The 18464-nt window shown below is 40.1% G+C and overlaps 2 protein-coding genes across 4 annotated transcripts; both read right to left on the bottom strand.

Moving 5' to 3' along the window:
• Positions 1–137: 137 nt before the first annotated feature.
• On the bottom strand, positions 138–10446 carry RB195_009611 (uncharacterized protein; the record flags this gene model as incomplete). Its single annotated transcript, XM_064190236.1, has 29 exons — positions 138–269; positions 817–882; positions 944–1165; positions 1458–1562; positions 1629–1691; positions 1752–1835; positions 1894–1962; positions 2137–2247; positions 2298–2414; positions 2475–2606; positions 3783–3866; positions 3940–4018; positions 4926–5005; positions 5060–5119; positions 5187–5285; positions 5351–5437; positions 6179–6270; positions 7963–8057; positions 8113–8207; positions 8280–8386; positions 8465–8547; positions 8609–8712; positions 8807–8929; positions 9006–9195; positions 9260–9341; positions 9422–9500; positions 9584–9694; positions 10137–10286; positions 10369–10446. The coding sequence occupies 29 exons, from the start codon at positions 10444–10446 to the stop codon at positions 138–140; spliced, it is 2979 nt and encodes a 992-aa protein (XP_064047819.1).
• A 321-nt stretch (positions 10447–10767) lies between these two features.
• Positions 10768–14759, bottom strand: RB195_009610 (uncharacterized protein; the record flags this gene model as incomplete). Of its 3 annotated transcripts, XM_064190235.1 has the most annotated exons (16): positions 10768–10838; positions 10906–10929; positions 10995–11075; positions 11730–11821; positions 11915–11995; positions 12068–12255; positions 12427–12540; positions 12618–12728; positions 13165–13247; positions 13519–13618; positions 13821–13973; positions 14064–14144; positions 14215–14330; positions 14385–14463; positions 14538–14639; positions 14712–14759. In XM_064190235.1, the coding sequence occupies 16 exons, from the start codon at positions 14757–14759 to the stop codon at positions 10768–10770; spliced, it is 1524 nt and encodes a 507-aa protein (XP_064047816.1). The 3 variants fall into 3 exon arrangements, with proteins under 3 accessions (XP_064047816.1, XP_064047817.1, XP_064047818.1); XM_064190234.1 differs by lacking the exon at positions 10906–10929; XM_064190233.1 differs by lacking the exons at positions 10906–10929; positions 14712–14759 and having other exon boundaries at positions 14538–14600.
• Between the last annotated feature and the right edge of the window lie 3705 nt (positions 14760–18464).

Below are 18464 nucleotides of genomic sequence, written 5' to 3'. Positions count from 1 at the left end.
GGCAATCAAAAACAATATTCTCTACAGAACATTCAAATAGTTGACCCGAGATAGTGCTTTACTCGTAAACGTAAACAGTTAGTTAATGACGCAGTACAAAGCAACGGGGATAATAGACATGCTCTTCAAATAGATCCCTAAGATCTTCTCGATCTCTTTGGTCGCAGTGTATATTTTGTTTCCTGCTCATTCCTTTGAACATCCGACTTCCTTGGCCTTCCTCGCTTCCGCTTTGGTGGATCTAGCGTTTGAGAAACTTTTTCCACTATCTGAATTCTTATATTAAAGATGCGTGCACTCACGACAACACTGCCTAGTCAATCTTTAAGAGAAATTCCACATAGATCAGAAAATGATTTCAATAAATTGTGAAATTTTCGAAGATTCTTCAGCACGCGGAACGGTTATAAAATTCTACTTCAAAAGCCTAAAATCAAGCATTTCTAGTCTAAAAACCATTAAAAATGACAAAAATTAAATTGACTTTCACTTCTGTCGCCTCGAAAAACAGTTCGATTGCAGTGTATCAAAAATGTGGAGGCAAAACCCAGAAAAATGACAGCACTTGGATTTGGTTACACAGGACATTATTTTATTCTAAAGAACTCTAACAAGGATGTAAACGTCAAAATACAAGTCAAAAAATCTTTCACCGCAACTCTTACTCAACTAGTATATCATCAATGGCTTTATGAACAATGTGTTAGCAATCTTAAAGCGGCACTGATGAAACGCCTTTTTTTTTTGCTTTTTTCGAGAGCTACTATACTTCTGTATATCTAGCAGGTATACCATCGACTCAAAAAGGAAACGTACACAGCACAAAACGTCCGCCACCACATTCTCGTCGCTAAAAGCACTTTCCTCGACGTTAGCATCTTTCTAAACGAGATTTTACTAATGTGTTCGAATTACTGCGGGAATAGGATATAATGTGATCCACCTGAGCTGGCAATACTTCCAAATCACTATCGGATGTGCAAAGAGACAAATCATCATCACTTGAGTTAATCTGATTCAGGACAGATGTTGCAGTGCTTTTCGCTGAGCGCGGTAGACTTTCTCTTTTTCTTCCCACAAGCTTCTCCCATGCTGATAACACATCATCTTTTCTTGGTCGACCACGCTTCTTCTTTGCGCTTTGGTAACAAACCTTGTCGACAACCTGAACTTTCCAAATTTCGCCGATGTGTCAACTCAGTGTTTTTACCCTCACAGATAAGTCTGGTATCAATTTATCGACTCCGGAGGGATGATAGGCTTGGTGAGCACAAGGGCGGATTCGAACCTCCGGTCGATTCTGCAGGCACCTCTAACCGCTACACAACACCCGCCACTGCTTAAATCCTGCTTAAAGGCACGAATCTGGCACGGGTTTCGGGTGGGTAATGGTAATGGGTAATTAACTTACATACACCACACTACACATCCTTTGATGAGTATAGAAAATAACTAACTGTGTCAATGGTATGATTCAGGGCGTCGTCAATCGCATCATCATAATCAAGCGGCTCACAGTTTTCAGTGGTAACTTCGATATCACCAGCAACAGCATCGTCCATCTAAACTCATTTTTGTTCGCTTTCCTTAAAAGTCTGAAAAGAGAATTGAGAAGAGTAATAAATTACAATTGCAGCATCTGCCGAATAATCTTGTTCATCAAGCTCCATCTGTGTAAGCTCCATTTGAGTCTAAAAATGAGGACAACATCAGGGTAAACGTAGTTGTTCAGGTCAAACTGATACGCTGACCTTAATCCGTTGCTGTTCAACATCCACCGGTTCAATTGCCATACCCAATAGCGTTGGTTCAAACAATATACTGCGTACTTGCGCCTGTAGTAAGTGGAATACGACAACTCTTAATGGATGTTGCAATAATAACAGCACTTACCTTAAGCTTGAGATAATGAGGATCACCGAGTACATCTGGATGTAGCTGTATATGGAGACGGTCATATACCTCAAGTACATTTTCAGTAACATTCTCCGTGTATGAAATTGAAATTATTTAATTAATTGAATTTAATTGATTAATAATTAATTTTTAGTTAATTTAAATTAAAAATTTCAATTAAATAAAATTAATTTTCAGTGATTTTAGTCAAAATTAATTGTAATTATGACTAAGCCTTACCGAATATTTACGAATTATGTCACCATCAGTAACCGACGTAATATCAGTAGCATTGACATTGCTGGGATAGAAGTATATTGAGGCTCTGGACGTTAACGATGGCCGAACTCGCTAAAAACATCCGCTACAGCAGCAACAAATAAGAACTTAACTATTCCCACTTCAAAGACGTGATAAGCGGAGGTCGAAGTGAACGTAGGTGGTAGTGTCGCATCCGTTGGAATATTCGTGCATTCCCTTAAACTAATTGCCACCTCCTCACATCTGCAGCTTAACATCTGAACAAAGTAAATGTCCTCACAATAAGCTCATCACAACAAAAACGCTAGATCCTTTACATTAGTAATAAAACTTGAAACTGCATTCTCCGGGCTATCACGACTCTCAACGAATTTGTTGCCCCACTCATGAAGATCATACTTACGCACGGCCTGGCATAAAGCTTCCGTCATACACATGATCCGTTCTTCCTAAAACAGAACTCATTTACCAAGACAAATTACAAAACAATGTGAAACTTTTTCCTCAATAGCAAAAAATGCTATGTATGTAACAGCGAGCGACTTAACGGATAGAATACAGAAAAAAATTAGTGGGTTTTTAACCCAATGACGACAGTGCACTTTTTTGCGTGTCTGGCACGTGGGACAGACACGTATAAGGACACTGTACAACTGCCGCTCAATGTTGAGCCGCGTTGTCCCAGAGTTACCACTTTTTTCCTGCATAGGAATTTTTGCGTTTCTACATAATTTATCTTGTATTTGTTGTTAATCGAGTTGTTGTAAGACTTTTTTATTCCCTTCCATTCTTTTTACATACAGTTAATCGAGTTTTAGCAGCAAAACATGGACGAATTTGAGTTAGAAGATTTGGAGAATAGTTTTAAAAGACTACTCGATGAAACTGATGAAGAAACTAAAGAAAATGGTTCTATCTTCAATGATGTGTTAATGCTGCTTGCGAATGAGGAGTCTGATTCGAGAAGTAATGAGAGATTTTCGGTGCCAGATAGTCAGAGCGAACAGACGAATGTTTATGCGGCGCAGAAACTCATATGTCTAGAAATTTTCTCAACAATTTGGTCCACATGGTCAGTCACGTAGCTGTCACAAACCAATCGATTTTTACGAGCTATATTTGGACAATGAAATGTTGTCAGTAATTGTCGAAGAAACGGGTCAGTAGAGCGAGGAAAGGGATCCTAAATTTAATGGTACATGTGTCGCTGAGATCAAAAACTTTATTGGATTATTTGTAGAGAATGAAAAGCCAATTTTGCATTGGATGTTTCTAAACAATGCACAACAAGTGTGATTGTAGTTAACGCTTGAATTTGTATCTTGTTTTCAAAAGATAGGAACCTTTTTCCATGCCCAAGTTGTGTTAGATGTTATTCGAAGATAATAAACTGATTTAGTACAAAAGACTTTTAAAAAATTGGGAAATCAAGGAAAATAACTGTTGGAAACCGAGCGGCTCAACGTTGAACGCATTGTCTCACCGCATTGTCCCACGCGACCAAAACAGCGCGGCTCACCGTCGAGCCGCGCTGTCGTCAAAGGGTTAAAAGCAAAAACTAGGACTAGAAATTATTAAAAATTAACTAGCAAGCAGAGAAACAAAAAATTCCCTGCAGTCGTTACCTCAGTTTCATCAGGCCTAAACACCGTTCGTTCCATGATAGAATCAGGAAGCAAATGCATATTTTTCTTGATTTTCTTTACTCCCTGAATTAAAATCAGTTGAAAAAGAAAACTCGACACACCGGCGATAATATCCAACACTACTTATGAAACTCACATTTGGTAGACGTTGGACTAGTTTCGCTCTACGAAAATGGCTTCTACGCCTAGCGGCTTCCATCATAGAGACGATTTCTCTTTAAAAATAAATATGAGAATTTTTACTATCAAAGGGGAAAGCGGATGGATCCTTCAATTTCATCTTTGCTTACAATTTAAAAAAAAAACTGCTTCAATTTAAATAGCTCTTTACAAACACCAATATGAGTGAAATGCACCAAGAATAATCCACAAATAGTAATTCCCATAATGATTAATTCTCACCCCGTTTATGTTCGGAAACATGAAATTCTAGCCTTTAGTTAACAGATTAGTTGTTCTACTGTTAACAAAGCATAAAGAATCATAAACATGCAATTTCGATTTTGCCATCCACTAATGTAGTCAGCAAACTTAGAATACACATTTTGTTATTTTTAATTACAGGGTAGAACGACGTAACAACACAAGCAGAAACCAAAATTTGGACAAATGTTGAAGGAGAAAGCAGACTTCAAAAGTCTCTCCAAATTTCAAGTGAAGCTCACCCTTTATAACACATGAAATAGTTCTATTAACCGCCAGAGTAGCATTTGCTAGCTCATCAGAATAAAAACAGTACTGTTTCCGCAGAGTTGGCTGCGCTTGATATCCAAAAAAAAACGAATTTGAACGTGAATTACACTTAACTTAACTATGTAATTATTGTGTTACTTGACTTCGTAGTTGCTGCGAGCCATTCCGCCAAAGTTTTCGCTCACTGGAGCTTGCTTAATTCTCTCTACTGCATCCGAGATTAAAGGCCCTCGAAATTATAAGTGCTCTCGCGATCAAATAATGAGATCAATCCTTTTTGAGCGTTCTACTCGCATTAAAAAGTCACCATATTGAGGTCATAAGAGTTCTGTCTAGTTGTTAGTAGGATTGCCAGAGTATGCTTTACATTCTGTTCTATATTATACTAAAACAATCTTAAATGCGTTTTCAACATCCATTTAAGACTACCTTTCTGAAAGATCAATTTTCTTGATGATTTCTCCAATGTCCGGTGTCTTTTCTCCATTTCTAAACTTCTCAGCAATTTCCTAAAATGAGACTATGTCCGAAAGTATTTATAGCTAGAGACTTTATAAACTCACCTCAATACCCTTCTCGATGATTGCCTTTTCTTCAGCTGTCAGAAGGTTCAAGGAATTTCTCTGAAAAACACAGTAAAATACAACATGTAAGTGGAAAACCATACATTACTAACAAACGAAAACCGACCTCTCTTTGTATTCTTCTGCTGGGGAAATTTTGGGCCTGTTCTTTGGCTGCTCGGTAGCATTCACCTATCAGAGAATTATCGGTAAGTTGTTGTCGTAGCTACAATTAATATATGTTACTTAACAATATGTTGAGCCGACTGAACAGTGCAATACCGATCTTACCACGTCTCGCTTAGCTTTGGCCACAGCAGAACAAGAAGCGGACATGCAGTCGTTCATCGAACGTCCACTAAGTCTAGCAAGACACATCTGATAAAAACAAAGGTCTTTATGAAAAGGAAAGAAACACAAGTAGAGAATGGTAAATAACATTTCCTAACAACAATAATTAAGACAGACGAACAGTAGCTGGTCTAATTCGCCCCAAACTGCATGTACACATAGGGCCTAGCAAATTATTAATTTTCTATTAGTTTAACGCGAATGTTTTTCCCAATTTTATTCTTCATTTATACAAAATTCCAAGAATACGTCAACTGCAAGAATTGTCCAAAACCAATTTCCAGGTGAGCGCTGGATAGTAACATTGCTGCAGCTTACTTCGATGTTATAGACTTACCGAAACCTAAATGTTTCAAAGATTTCTACAGTAAATAGTCCGAATACGATTAGAAAAGAAGTTGTAGATTTTGAATAAATCTTAGTTGTAGAAAGCAACTAACTCATCATTTTAGTTCTACATGCTCGCAAGGAGAGAAAAAAAACTAACAAGCCTTCGTCTTGGAGACCTCAGATATAATGAGAAAGAAGTCGGTAAAATGTTGGCTTGCAGCACTAGAGCTACTGTAGATGTACTGTTTTTCGAGAACAAGAGAAAAAGAGACAACTGTTTTTCTCGGTTTCAATTCTATGCTTTCGTACATGAAACCTGGCTACTAAAAGCTTGAAATAGGAGTTCTGGAGAAATGTTGAGTTCCTTTGCGGTTCTGAGCTTTCCTACACTCACGCCTCTGAGCTCTGACATGTAAAATCATACACTAGCACGCTTACCCTCATTTTAGTAGACAACAGTTGCTGGTAACGTCGTCTCACACTTCCAGAATTGTGTCTCGGCAACAATGCAGCTATTTTGACCCATTTACCTAAAAGGTAAAAAGGCATGATACCACAATTATTGAATAAATGAGTAGTACAAAGCAGCTGAAGACTCCCGGTGTCTTCGGTGGTGAATCATCACGCTTCATGCTATGTTTGTCTGTGCGTCACGAAAATACTCCATAATGATGCAAAACTCTGCACCGGTGAGGTGCCGAACCATCGCCTTGCACCTGATAGGCGGGCACTCTACCTTTTCACCGTTTTCCAAAAATATTTAGATATGTATGTTAGCTTTGATAGGGAAGTTAGTTTCTCTCATATGTTAGTGAGGGTAAATAAACTTTTATGTGAATGTATACTCCCAAATTTGCAAACTATCATGCTGTATAATAACAGGCTTATTCTGTCACGTGTGTGCGTCTGTGAATGTGTGTTTCTCAGTCAAGAAATTCCAAAAAGAGAGGGAGACGGATACCATGGCGTCGGTTTGGTGCGCCAGAACCTCAGCGCGGTAAAATTGGGTGAGACCGGTTCTACGGCGTCGAATTCGTGCCCCGGAGCCAGAATGTTATATAGAGTGAGGAGAGACGGTTCTCGTTGCGCCGGATTGGTGCGCGGGAGCCCCAACTCAGTAGAATGGGTTTCTATGGTTCCTTCACATATCTATCTCCCAGCATGTCTCCCTAACGCTGCTAACATCCTTTTTTTTCAAAAAGAGGAAACAGAAGTGCGAGCGGCTGCTTAAATGCTATACATAGTAGCCAACATACATAGTAGCAGCCAGTAGTAGTTTACGCGATCTGACGTAGAACGTTATTTTGATCACTGCGATAGTGATATTCACGTCATTTCATGTTAGCACATCGTTCTTTGCTAATAGTTGAGAACGAAGGAAACTCATACTTCAAATGATGTTTCCAAATTGTCGAGGTTTGAGAGGAACATAGATGTAAAATCAAGTTTGATTGGTCTCCAAATATAGAACTGAACGTTTAGGGAAAAACCATAAAATCCTTCACCTATGCTTGAATTTTCGGGTAAAAAAATTGAAGAAAGCGTTGATAGAAAAAAGCAATTCTAATCTTACAAAAAATGTCGCTATTGTTATTTGTTATTGATCGGTGAGGGCGAGCGAAGCGAACACCAAAAAAGCCTGAAGACCGGCTTTAGCCGGACGTTCAGGCTGGAGATAGAATAAGGAATTAGGTCGTTTTCAACGGACATCAACATACTCCAAGACAAGAAACACCATACCTTAGCGGATTGTAGATTAAGCATTCACCTCATCAACTGCGCTAGTGATTTGAATGCGGGAACGAATAACAACTCATTTACTGCGGCGTAAAGAGCCGTGCCATTTCTGCCTCACTATATCTTCTTTCACTCTTCTCTCGAGTCAATGATGTCGCTATATTTCCTGGTTCAAGACAGTAGTATTGTTTAGTGCAGTGTAGTAGTGTCTATGCTTTCCACAAATGTACATTCGTCAGAATGTTTTCAATCGTTACTATTAGTCGAATGAATTAAACGCCTTACTATTCTCTGCTGCGCACCAGAAACAGAAGCTTATGCGAGAGATCTCGGAAAAGAACGATTCCTCGGCCTCCCCAGAGTTGTAACAAATTGACATGATTGAGATACAATCACGATCTAGCGATTTCGTTTCACCTCAGTAAAAATAAGGATGTATATCAGGGGAAAAAGAGCAGCATAAAAATGTTCTAATAAAGTCGAACCTCGACCAAAAGCGTGGACACCAAGTAGTAGCCTCTCATCCTCTTCTGGCGTCCAATCACCGGTTTCTGTACATCTATCAAGCACATTGCACCAACTGTAACAAAGCAAATTACAGAAGAAAACAAAGATAGAAATGAGGGTTTACAAACCGTTCTCTACACTGTCCATCAGATCTTCCAACAACCGCTCTTGCAACTTTGGCCCAATCTTTAGCACCAAACCGAGCCACTGCTGACATCAATAGCTTGAATTGGCACAACACTACTCAAATGTTAACGAAATAAGCGAGTATACAACTACGGATGCCTTTACTAACCAAATCTTCGTGGTCCGTCCACCGACCATGGCGAACGGTCTCATCTAAAGTTCGTTGGTACCTTGCACGAACTTGCTGACGATGGCGACCGGGCATATAAAATGTGACTAGAAATATGCATGGAACGCTATCTTCTTCGAAATTTCAACATGGCCAACAATGAATGAGTCTATCAGAAATCTTACCTTTGTCCCATTGCACGTTCCCATTTACTGTCATAACTTTAACCAGCGCAATCAGACGTTCATCTTCTTCTTTAGTCCAATCTCTTCAAAACAAAAATCATGTCACATCACAAGTAATCGGTGCATAGCAGGAACAATACTCACTTGTTTCTTCTATACATATCACTTCGATATCTTTCAAAACATTGATATGGAGATCTCTGTGTTCCTAGCTTCTTTGCAAGCGCTGCCCATGATGTAAATAAAGGCTCAAAAAGAAGAGTAATTTAAAACACCAGGTCAAACTGTTATAACCAAGAAGCTGACCAAAGCGAAAGATGCCAGAAAATTCGTAAAACATACATCTTCACGATACTCTTTCAACTTTTCCAACTCCCCTTTTGTCCAAGGGCCACTGTTCCACCTCGGACACTGCTCGTTTAGCCATTTGTAACGAAGAGTAGCGGCAGAACGACTTCCTTTGAACTAATTTTTTCTTAGAATGGACAGCGATTGATCACGCATGACAATGAGAGGACCATCTATCACCTATTTTGCATACCTCGATAGTAGAGATCTTGAGCCAATCCACGCAAGAATAATCTACGTCCAGTTGCTGAGAGTCCGTCATTCCATTCCGATAATGTTGAATTTTGCGATTAATTGCTTCTAGCTCATCTTTCCATCCTTGTACCTCTTCCGGTGTAGTGTCGACACCAGCTCGTTGTATTTTCGAACGTAATACATCCTTCCTGATAGGACAGGATGTTTTCTAGAGACCCCAGGAAAGGAAGCCAATTACAGGTGATGACTAACTTATCAATAAACTTCTGGATATTAGCATGGATTACAGATTCCCTGACGGCTTCACGCAACGTGCGAAGTTCTTGAGGTGACCCTAAATAAAAATCTACGAATAACTGACTCGAGCAGAAAAATATCAGCAGCAACATTAAAAGAACTGTATGCATTGCCTACACTTTTTATCCTCTTTAATAAGAGGGTCAAATGTGGTAAACTGCAGCTTGTGCTTCGCCTCTTCATTTTGCGGTGGGCACTAGAACAGAGGAAATTGTCACGGTCTTGTGCATAGCAAAAATCTGTGGAAAGAAGCAAGGAAGATAAGTATATCTATCTTACCATCATGTTCTCGTCTTTGAAATATGGAGGAAGATATTGGATAACGGGAACCTTAGCTTTTGCCAAGGCCCCACTTTGTCGTTCTTGTTCCGCTTTTTTTTCGAGAAGAGTCTAAAAAAGAAACATGAATGAAGTATTTGGATCACCTTTTCTGAACGGATTTGGTTCATAGTTGTCTACAGAAACGCCTAACTGATGAAAAAAAAGCAGAAATACGAATAACAGATGCCCTAATCTATGATTGTTTCACTAAACTTGGAATTGTTTTCTTTTTCAGATTTTTTTCCTAGCTTACGCTGTTATTTTTTTATGAACATTTATTCTACATTTAAATCCGTTTTTGCACAGCTGCGATGTAGATGGCGTTAGAAAGAAACTAACAGCGAAGAAAAGAATGGGAATATAGAAGAGTGAACTGCAACACTACTATGAATTATTGGTTGCATTAGTTGTCAGTCTATGCAATTCACATATTAAACAAGTGAAAACTACGAACAAGTTGAATGAAAGAAAATACCGAAACTAAAACAATTCGAAGAAACCATTAAAAAACCTTTTTCTCGGCCAGTCGCTTTCGCGCCTCACTAATTCTTACGAGAAACTGATCACAGAACTCAATCTGAGCCTCGACGAAACCAAGAAGTTCTGGATAAGGATCATCCACTTCTTCATATCCGAGGAACTGATCACTTGAAGAAGATACCTAGAAGTGGATCTAAGATCTAGAAGACAATATTGCGGCAAATCGTCCCAAAGCTGAAGGTCAGAAGAGCATAAACACAAACCAGATCAGTATATACAGGGGTGGTGTTCTCGTCTGCCTCTTCCTCTAGATTAGAAAGAGAAGTAGAAGGTATATCCATCCCACCCACAAAGTAAAAGCAAGCTCTGAACAACTTCTTTCCTAGTTACCACACCGTCTCATTAAAAGAGAGTATCACAAGGAGCAGAACTATTTCAATGAATACATGTATTCAACAATTACGAGTAATCAATTTTCATTGCGTTTCAACTCCAGCTGAAATGGATAACGAAACACTATGATGTCACTATATAATATCAAGAATTTCCTATGGATGACCTAACAATAACAACATCATCTGTAACAAGAAACACAATGAGTGATCACGTAGGTGACCAGGACACCGTACACGGTTCAGCATGAAAATATGAGCAGTTTAAAGTTACGAAGAAGCAGAATGTTTCTTTGAATGCCGTTCTTCACTGGAGTCCTTCGAATGGTGAGTTTGAGTTCCTGAATAAAACAAGAAATGAGTATGTATCTGGGACGTATGAGTGATGGGCACAAGCTTCTTGCACACCTCCTACTTTCCGAATATCGATCGCTTCAGCTTGCCCAAGAAACCTGTGCTCGTATTTCCGTCTACAGATCGTTGAGCGTGAGACTCACCCGTTGGTGACTGATCTTCTTCACTATTCTGAGTTTTCGATTCCTGTTTTTGTTGTCTATGCTCAGAAGATGACCTCGCACCTTAAACGCAGTGAGGTAATTTCAATAAGATCTAGAAGAGATATCAATTTAAAGAGATAAGTATAGCAAACAGCTTTTGATAATTAGACGCGGCTCTTTTGCTGTTATCATAGAACCGTGTATTTCTTTATCTTTGCGTTACTGTTCAATACAGACTTCTATCTGATCAAACAGGTACTGTTGTCCAGCAGCTCTAGAACTTAGGGCTGAAAGGGTACTGCAGGTTCAAGAAAGAAAACTACGAATCGAGTATTTCTCATCGACTTCCTCCGGTATCGAAATCTAAAAAGTCCAAAAAAGTGAGTACCAAGTGTTGGACACCGTTGCCATCAACTAGTAAAGAAACTACCACATTAAGCAAGTTTTCAGAAGTGTTGACAGGAAATTTTCGTTCCATTGATCTTTCCAAGTTGTTTTTCTTGGTGAATAATTCAAATTATAACATTTTCATGATACTGTTTTGGGAAAGACCAGATATCATGAGACTTCAACAGAACTTAGTTTCGCAGCTCCAACCCAACAAAATATATTTTTGGCAAGAAATGTCTACTATAACGCATACGAAGGGCGCCCAATTTTTAATACAAAACAAAACCCATTAGGTACAACAAATGAGAAAGACAGTGATCCATAGAGCTCAAGAAAAAAACTCACTATACTCATCGAGCCCCTTCACCGTCCCACTTTTAGGTTTTTCAGTAGCAGCCCAGGCTAACATCAGCGCGCGCTGCTCTGCACTTAGATGGCTGGAAGTCATTATTTGATTACGCTTCAAAACAGTACTCCGATACTCCGAAGTAAAGCAAGATCAAATAGTGTAGTTAATGGAAACGTCCCACCTAGGAACAACAACCTTGATGTGGATGTACTGGTCACCGTATCCAACAGCATGCAACCGTTTCACTCCTTTTCCAGACAACCTAGAAAACAGGAATGCAAGTTTAGGACTGATGTAGCCTAATCTTTCAAGCGCAAAAAGGTGAAAGTCTTACCTCATTTTTGTATGACTGTTAGTGCCTGGTGGTATATGCACGTAAGTATCTTCCATTATACCTGGAACTTTGACAGTGCCTCCTAGAACAGCCTGGGCAATGTTGATCTCGACATCACAGTGAATGTCATCTTTATCGCGACGGAATTTAAGCGAGGGAGCAACATTGAACATCATATATATTTGGTTCTGAAATAATATTAGAATTAAAGTGATGATAGAACAGAATGAAACGTCCTCTACTTAAACTAATTATGTCTTTTTTTTTTTTGCAAATATCTTATTATCTCAGAACTACAGCTGTTTATCACCATGGAGAGTCTTGATATCAGAAAATACAACCAGATTTTACTATCATACCTTTCCGACCTGGAAACGCACGCGATCCTTGTCATTCGTGCCTGCAGGAACATTGAATGAAACCTGCCTCCGCTGGACACTTTGACCATGACCCTCGCATTCTTGGCAAGGATTCTTGAAGTTAGTTGAATGGAGGTATATACAACCCCAGAACGTGTCAAGAAAAAACATCCTATGTACAATAAAGTTACCTTGTTATAGTGCCCTGAACCACCACAACGATTGCAGGATGCTTGATAGAAAAACCCTCCTTGAAGCCGCTGTGAGATCATTCCTGTGCCGTTGCAGTATGGACAAGAAACCTATAAAATGCGAAGCTTGAAAAAGGAAGTGATGTAGAACAAATAGATTTTTTTATTCTTTAACAATTAAAGAGACAAGTTTAGACTATCTCTTACTACTATGTCAGTTGCAGAAAAACTGAAAAGTGTGCATGCATCTTGCTGTAAGGAAATAAGAAGACAGAAATAAGAAGGTTGAGACAGACGCTGCAGAACGTTGTACAGGCAACCACGTTGGCTAAATTCCTTCAATCAAGAAATTTCAGCAACTACAACGCAGAAACAGCAATCTAAGTTCTATTCCTAATTAATTTTCGCATCCGAGAGAAACTGCGAAATCTCTGCATCATAGTCCCTTGTTTTTTCTCTCACTTTTGCAAAATGTTCAGAGTGATTTTCAACTCGAAGACGGTGAAGGGAGGTTAAAAAAGTTTCAGAAAGGAAAGTCCTTGTGCACCTTCTTGTAGCCCGGCTCAACTTGTGTGCCTTTGCATCGTAGGCAATCTTCGACTACGTTGACATAGATGTTCTTCTGAGTACCTAAATATGGCAGACCACTCATAAGTTGGGGTAATCCTCATATAACAATCGAAAATGTAGTTAGGTGGCGACGCGCTCAATGGCGCTCTTATTTCTGGAAGTTCTATCCCTTTTTTACTTAGTAGCTGTAGCTCTAGCCTTCATGTCATAGATCCTCTAAGACTAATGCTTAGATTTAGGGGCACCGACTAAATTAGTTGTCCGTTTCCAGAAACAGAAGCGCGGTAGAGTCACCTTTGGAACTACACTAAATCCTATGAAAATACTATACCTCGTACTGCCTCTTCGAAAGAGATGTCCATAACCATTTCTTGTGCATGAGAATGACCAAATTGAGAGTCGGCAAACGAATCCCAGTTGAATCCACCATCCTTCAAATATGCTCTGGTATGAAAAAAGAAAACGCTGCTACAACTACAAGTTTATTATTAAGAAACAGAAGGGACGAAATGGATAATAAAAAGTCGATCAACACAGAGGATAAATAACCTGTATAAATAAACAAATGGTTAATAGAAGAGGTGACTAACAGGAACCAAAAGCTAAATATCATAGGAATAAGCTATTGCTCACCCTGCCAAAACCAAAAGCACGACGAAATATCTCATTGACATCGACGGTTCCTTTATACTGCCACTCGCCACCTGGTCCTCCTGCACCTCCAGCACGTGACGTGCTTGAACCGAAAGTGTCGTATTCTTGCCTCTTATTGTCGTCACTTAAAACCTAAACTCTATCTGATTTTAAAAAAGGGTCATTGCCGTACATCCAGCCAAAAGTAGAGAAAGAAATAAATCCATACAATAGATCAGTAACCTCGTATGCCTCGGAGATCTCTTGGAACTTTTCCTGAGCTTCCTTGCTTTTATTCACGTCAGGATGGTACTTTTTAGCTAACTAAAACACTTTTGCTTGACATATAAAACGTGTATACGGTCATTGGAAAATCTGTGGAAAGTCTGCTGACTTGGAAATAGGCCTTTTTGATCTCTTTAGCGGAAGCATCTTTTTTAACACCCAATGTTTTGTAGTAATCTTCTTTACTAGATGGCCGACTAGAATGTAAACAACGTCTACTAGAGCCTGAAAACAGAAGTAAATACGGAATCAATGCTGCGAAAAAGAGAAGCCAATCACATTCTAATGATATCCTTCTTCGTTCGGGAGCTGTGCGCCTCAGCTGGATATTTGATGAACATATAGAAAGAGGTGCTATCTGGAAGTAAATGAAGACTGATCAAAATAAAAAAGGCCAAGGTAAATCCACAGCAAGTAACGTTTGTAGCTTACATGGTTAAGAATAAGTGTAGCACATCGCTTTGCTGGTAAACCTGTACGACTGAGGACTATCATACCATTAATCAGCACAGAAATATTAAGGAAATAAGAGATCTGTAACATATTTCATTCGTATGAAGAACATCTCCGACAAGTACACGATAAGCTAAACAGTGAACAAATTACGTCATAACGGAATACTGAGGGCAGGGGAATCAACACTTCCGCACTCATAAAAACTCTATTTCGTCGTGGAGTGAGCTTAACAGATTATGTAAGGCATTGAAGTGATCGGAACTAAGCACAGACTGTAAGCAACCGCTGATTCGTAAAGAAAAAAACAAAGAAATTTCGGAATTTCGTCAGAAGTTCAGACGTACTTGCCGTGGAGCGCAATCGGGTTATGCGGGGTTAATCTGCTCCAATAACAATCGAGTGTCGTGGAAGAACAACCGGAATCTCTCGGTGGTTGCTGTTGTTGTACGCATAGAAATGAGTGGGATCAACATCACTCCGATGTTCGCTTAGAAATCTATGTATTAGTGAATTACAGGATAAAAGTTAGTGTCGTATTGGATGAGGTTCTCCCAAGTCTCGTGATTCCATGTACATATTACCTTACCGCCATTTATACAAGTGACTTAAAGTTACCGAAGAGTTCGGATGGCAGCTCACAAAAATGAGCTTGGCTCATTTTCCTCTAATCGTAGAAAAACAGCATGGAAGGCCGCGTTTTTCTGTCCTACGAAATCAGTTGCAACGTCCCAGGCGCGATAAATAGAGCGCCCTGGGATAAACAGGCTTCCATGAGATTCAAATTCTTTATTGATACTCAGAACGCCACAAACAAATGATGAAAACAACAGTGCACTTCCAACAGAATTCTGATCAAAACTTATATGTGTCAACTACGCGAAATCACGAAATATAGTAAGGTCACGACGGCACGAAGCACGGTGCAGTTACCTCAGCGGCGCGGTTAGAATCCACGGCGGACCTTTACTCGCACCATTCACCGCTGCATTTCGCGACGGTCCCATCTCGATTCCAACCGCCTTCTTCGTCGCACCGCTTCGAACGCAGCTGCTTACGCATGTCGTTTTGACACTACTATACCTTAGTGATTGTCTGTGCATAAATAACCCATTTTTCTTTTCATACAATGAACTCAACCTGCGAAGGCATTCAATGCCGTCACTTCCATTGGGAGTGCAGAAGGACTTCGAAAAGCACAACTAACGTGTCTGAATTTAATGATTCATTGTGATTTCCTCTAAAAGTGCCTCCATTCTTAGGACTGGTGCAGCACAACGGCCAAACTCAAATGCTCATCCATCCTAACATGCCCATTCCAAAAGGTGTGCATGGAAGGCGGAATTAAGAATGTTAAAACACGCATACATTTCATTCCGTATGCTATTCAAGTATGAAATGTGATACCAGCCATAAAACCACCCAAGACGACATGGCAATGAGTTGTGGGATTCTTGAAGTTCGACATGAAACACTCATAGTCAGTTGACCCGATTTCATTTATGACTCTCATGATTTCTTTCACTTGTGAGGCACAGTTAGGTCAAAACGACATGAAACGCAAACGGTTGCGTAAGTGACTGCGCTCGAAGCGGCGCGGTGGAGCGCAGCGGTTGGAATCGTGTGAGGATCCTCGCTTGGCCACTCATCTCTGCAGTGCAGTACGCCATGGTCCCACCTCCACTTCAACCGCTGTCTCCACTGCACTGCTTTCGAGCGCAACCGCTTACTCAACTGTTCATGCTTCATGTCGTCTTGACCCAACTATATTTTTTGGCTTGTGTGCCTAAACTCTTGACTCGACAAACCCCTACAAGAAGAAATAACATGGGATCAAATCGCAGGACTTGACCGGCCACTCTTGATTGACACGCAAAAGGATGATGCATCGATGAGGGGATTTCTCACTCAATAAAGCCACAACAAGTCAGTAAGCATACTTTTGTGTGCGATCGCCGTTCCTCGTGACACCAGCACCATCGCAATCTTCGAAAAAAAGTGTAAATACATAAGTATGAAATCTGGGCCGATCACTCCTACTAGTCAGAATCCAGATCACAATCCAGTTGCGCGCTGCGCATGCATCGGACCTTCTGTAAACTTCCGCGGATTCTCCCCACCCCAAATTCTACAGTTTTGTCTATTTAGGTAGCCAGTGAGATGGAAATGTGCTTCATCCAAAAAAAAATGATGGTCACACTATATATCAGGCTATTAACGACAAAGATAAGAGATAACGAAAATGAAAAAACCCAGGCTGCCAACCGTGGTCACGAAAAATAGCGACATTTTCAAATTTGTATCAAATTCCTCAACATTCTATAGTATTCCTTTCATCTAAAATCAAAACCAACCAACCGCTTTTCTACATAATAGAGCGAAACCTACTAAAAGCCGCAAACTTACATCAACATTCAAATTATTATATGAGAATAAACAATTTGCAGTGTAACAGAAGGCTTATTCTGCCCTGAGGTGATATGTGTAGGTTACCGATGTCTTCTCTTTCTAAAGAAATTTCACTAAAAATTATTTGCAAAAAAATAACTGTGTTTGCCAATTGTGTCTCGACGAGGTATGACATTTATAGATTGCAGTGTTGTAACCTCCTCTTATGTTAAAGGCATCACCCCACGAATCTGAGGTGGTACGGATTTCAGGTGGAGTATTCGTATACGGGATCGTAGATTATGGAGAGAGGGGTGATCCCCTCCATTTCTTCCTAACTACCGTAGAAAACGGCCCTGAAGATGCTGCGCGTGCACAAGGCTGGCGCGCTCCAGTCGAACTCCTTCTAGAAAATAGCGCGCCGGAACGCTCGAAGCCGTATCTTCCGAGCCGTTTTTTACGGCAATTAGGAAGAAATGGACGAAATCATACCCCTTCTTTCCATAATCTACGATCCCGTATACGAATACTCCACCTGAAATCCGTACCACCTCGGATTCGTGGGGTGATGTCTTTAAGCTTGTGTTGCTCTTCAGGCATTAAGGGGGTTGACTATTGCCGTGTAGGCTGGTGCCGTCGATGATTCCTCTTAAACGTGGACACGATGACGAGGCCCGTCTGTTCACGTTAGTTGACCGGACAGTTATTTGACTTGCGCTCCGCTGGATAATACTGTTTTCCTAACAAATCGTACTGTTGTTCAAATCCCCTCTTCGCATGTACGTCGATTCCGAAAATAGCCACATGCTGGCTGGGTATTTTAGTCATCAACGCATTGAGTTCACCATAAAATGTCTCGTTATTGTTGTCTTTAGCGGTTTCTGTAGGCACATGAGCACTTACAATCCAGAGTTTGCGTTCTTTGCGATCGTGCAAAGATTGATCCAAACTCCTCCATCTGGCTGTTACAATGGTTCCTCAAAGCTATCGCCTATCTTCCCACTTTCTTTTCGTTAGTGTTCGGCAGCTCAGCGTGACAAAAAGAGTGGTTGCTGCCAAAGATTCTATGGTCCCTTTGGACAGTTAACCTTTGGTGTAATGGGATTTGACAATTTGGAGATCTGCGATACATATGTTCGTGGACCATAAATGCTTAATGTTTGAGTAAAGCGTGATGATAGGTATTGTTGGAACCCACTTATATAGGGCAATGAGGTCTAGTCGTTCAATGCGGTGTGTAACGTGAGAGAAGTGGGAGCTTTCAGTTCCGCCGTACCAGTAGGGTCGGTCTTCCGGAAAATTGTGACCAATTACATGATCTACGGCGCAACACAGTGACCAACTCTGCGACAAAAAATATACTTTTCGAATTCATTTTCAACCTTTACATTCATGAACCTAAGTTAACTGTGACCTATTTTTATTGAATGAAATTTCTATAGTAGCACGGTTAGAATCATTGTAGGAAATATCAGTAAAAGCGGGTTTTTTTTACCCTACATGGCAGCGCGGGCATTT

This window comes from Necator americanus, chromosome III, assembly GCF_031761385.1.
Source record: "Necator americanus strain Aroian chromosome III, whole genome shotgun sequence".
NCBI lineage: Eukaryota > Metazoa > Nematoda > Chromadorea > Rhabditida > Ancylostomatidae > Necator > Necator americanus.
Note: the sequence above shows the minus strand (reverse complement) of the source record. Positions and strands in the feature narration are given on the sequence as shown.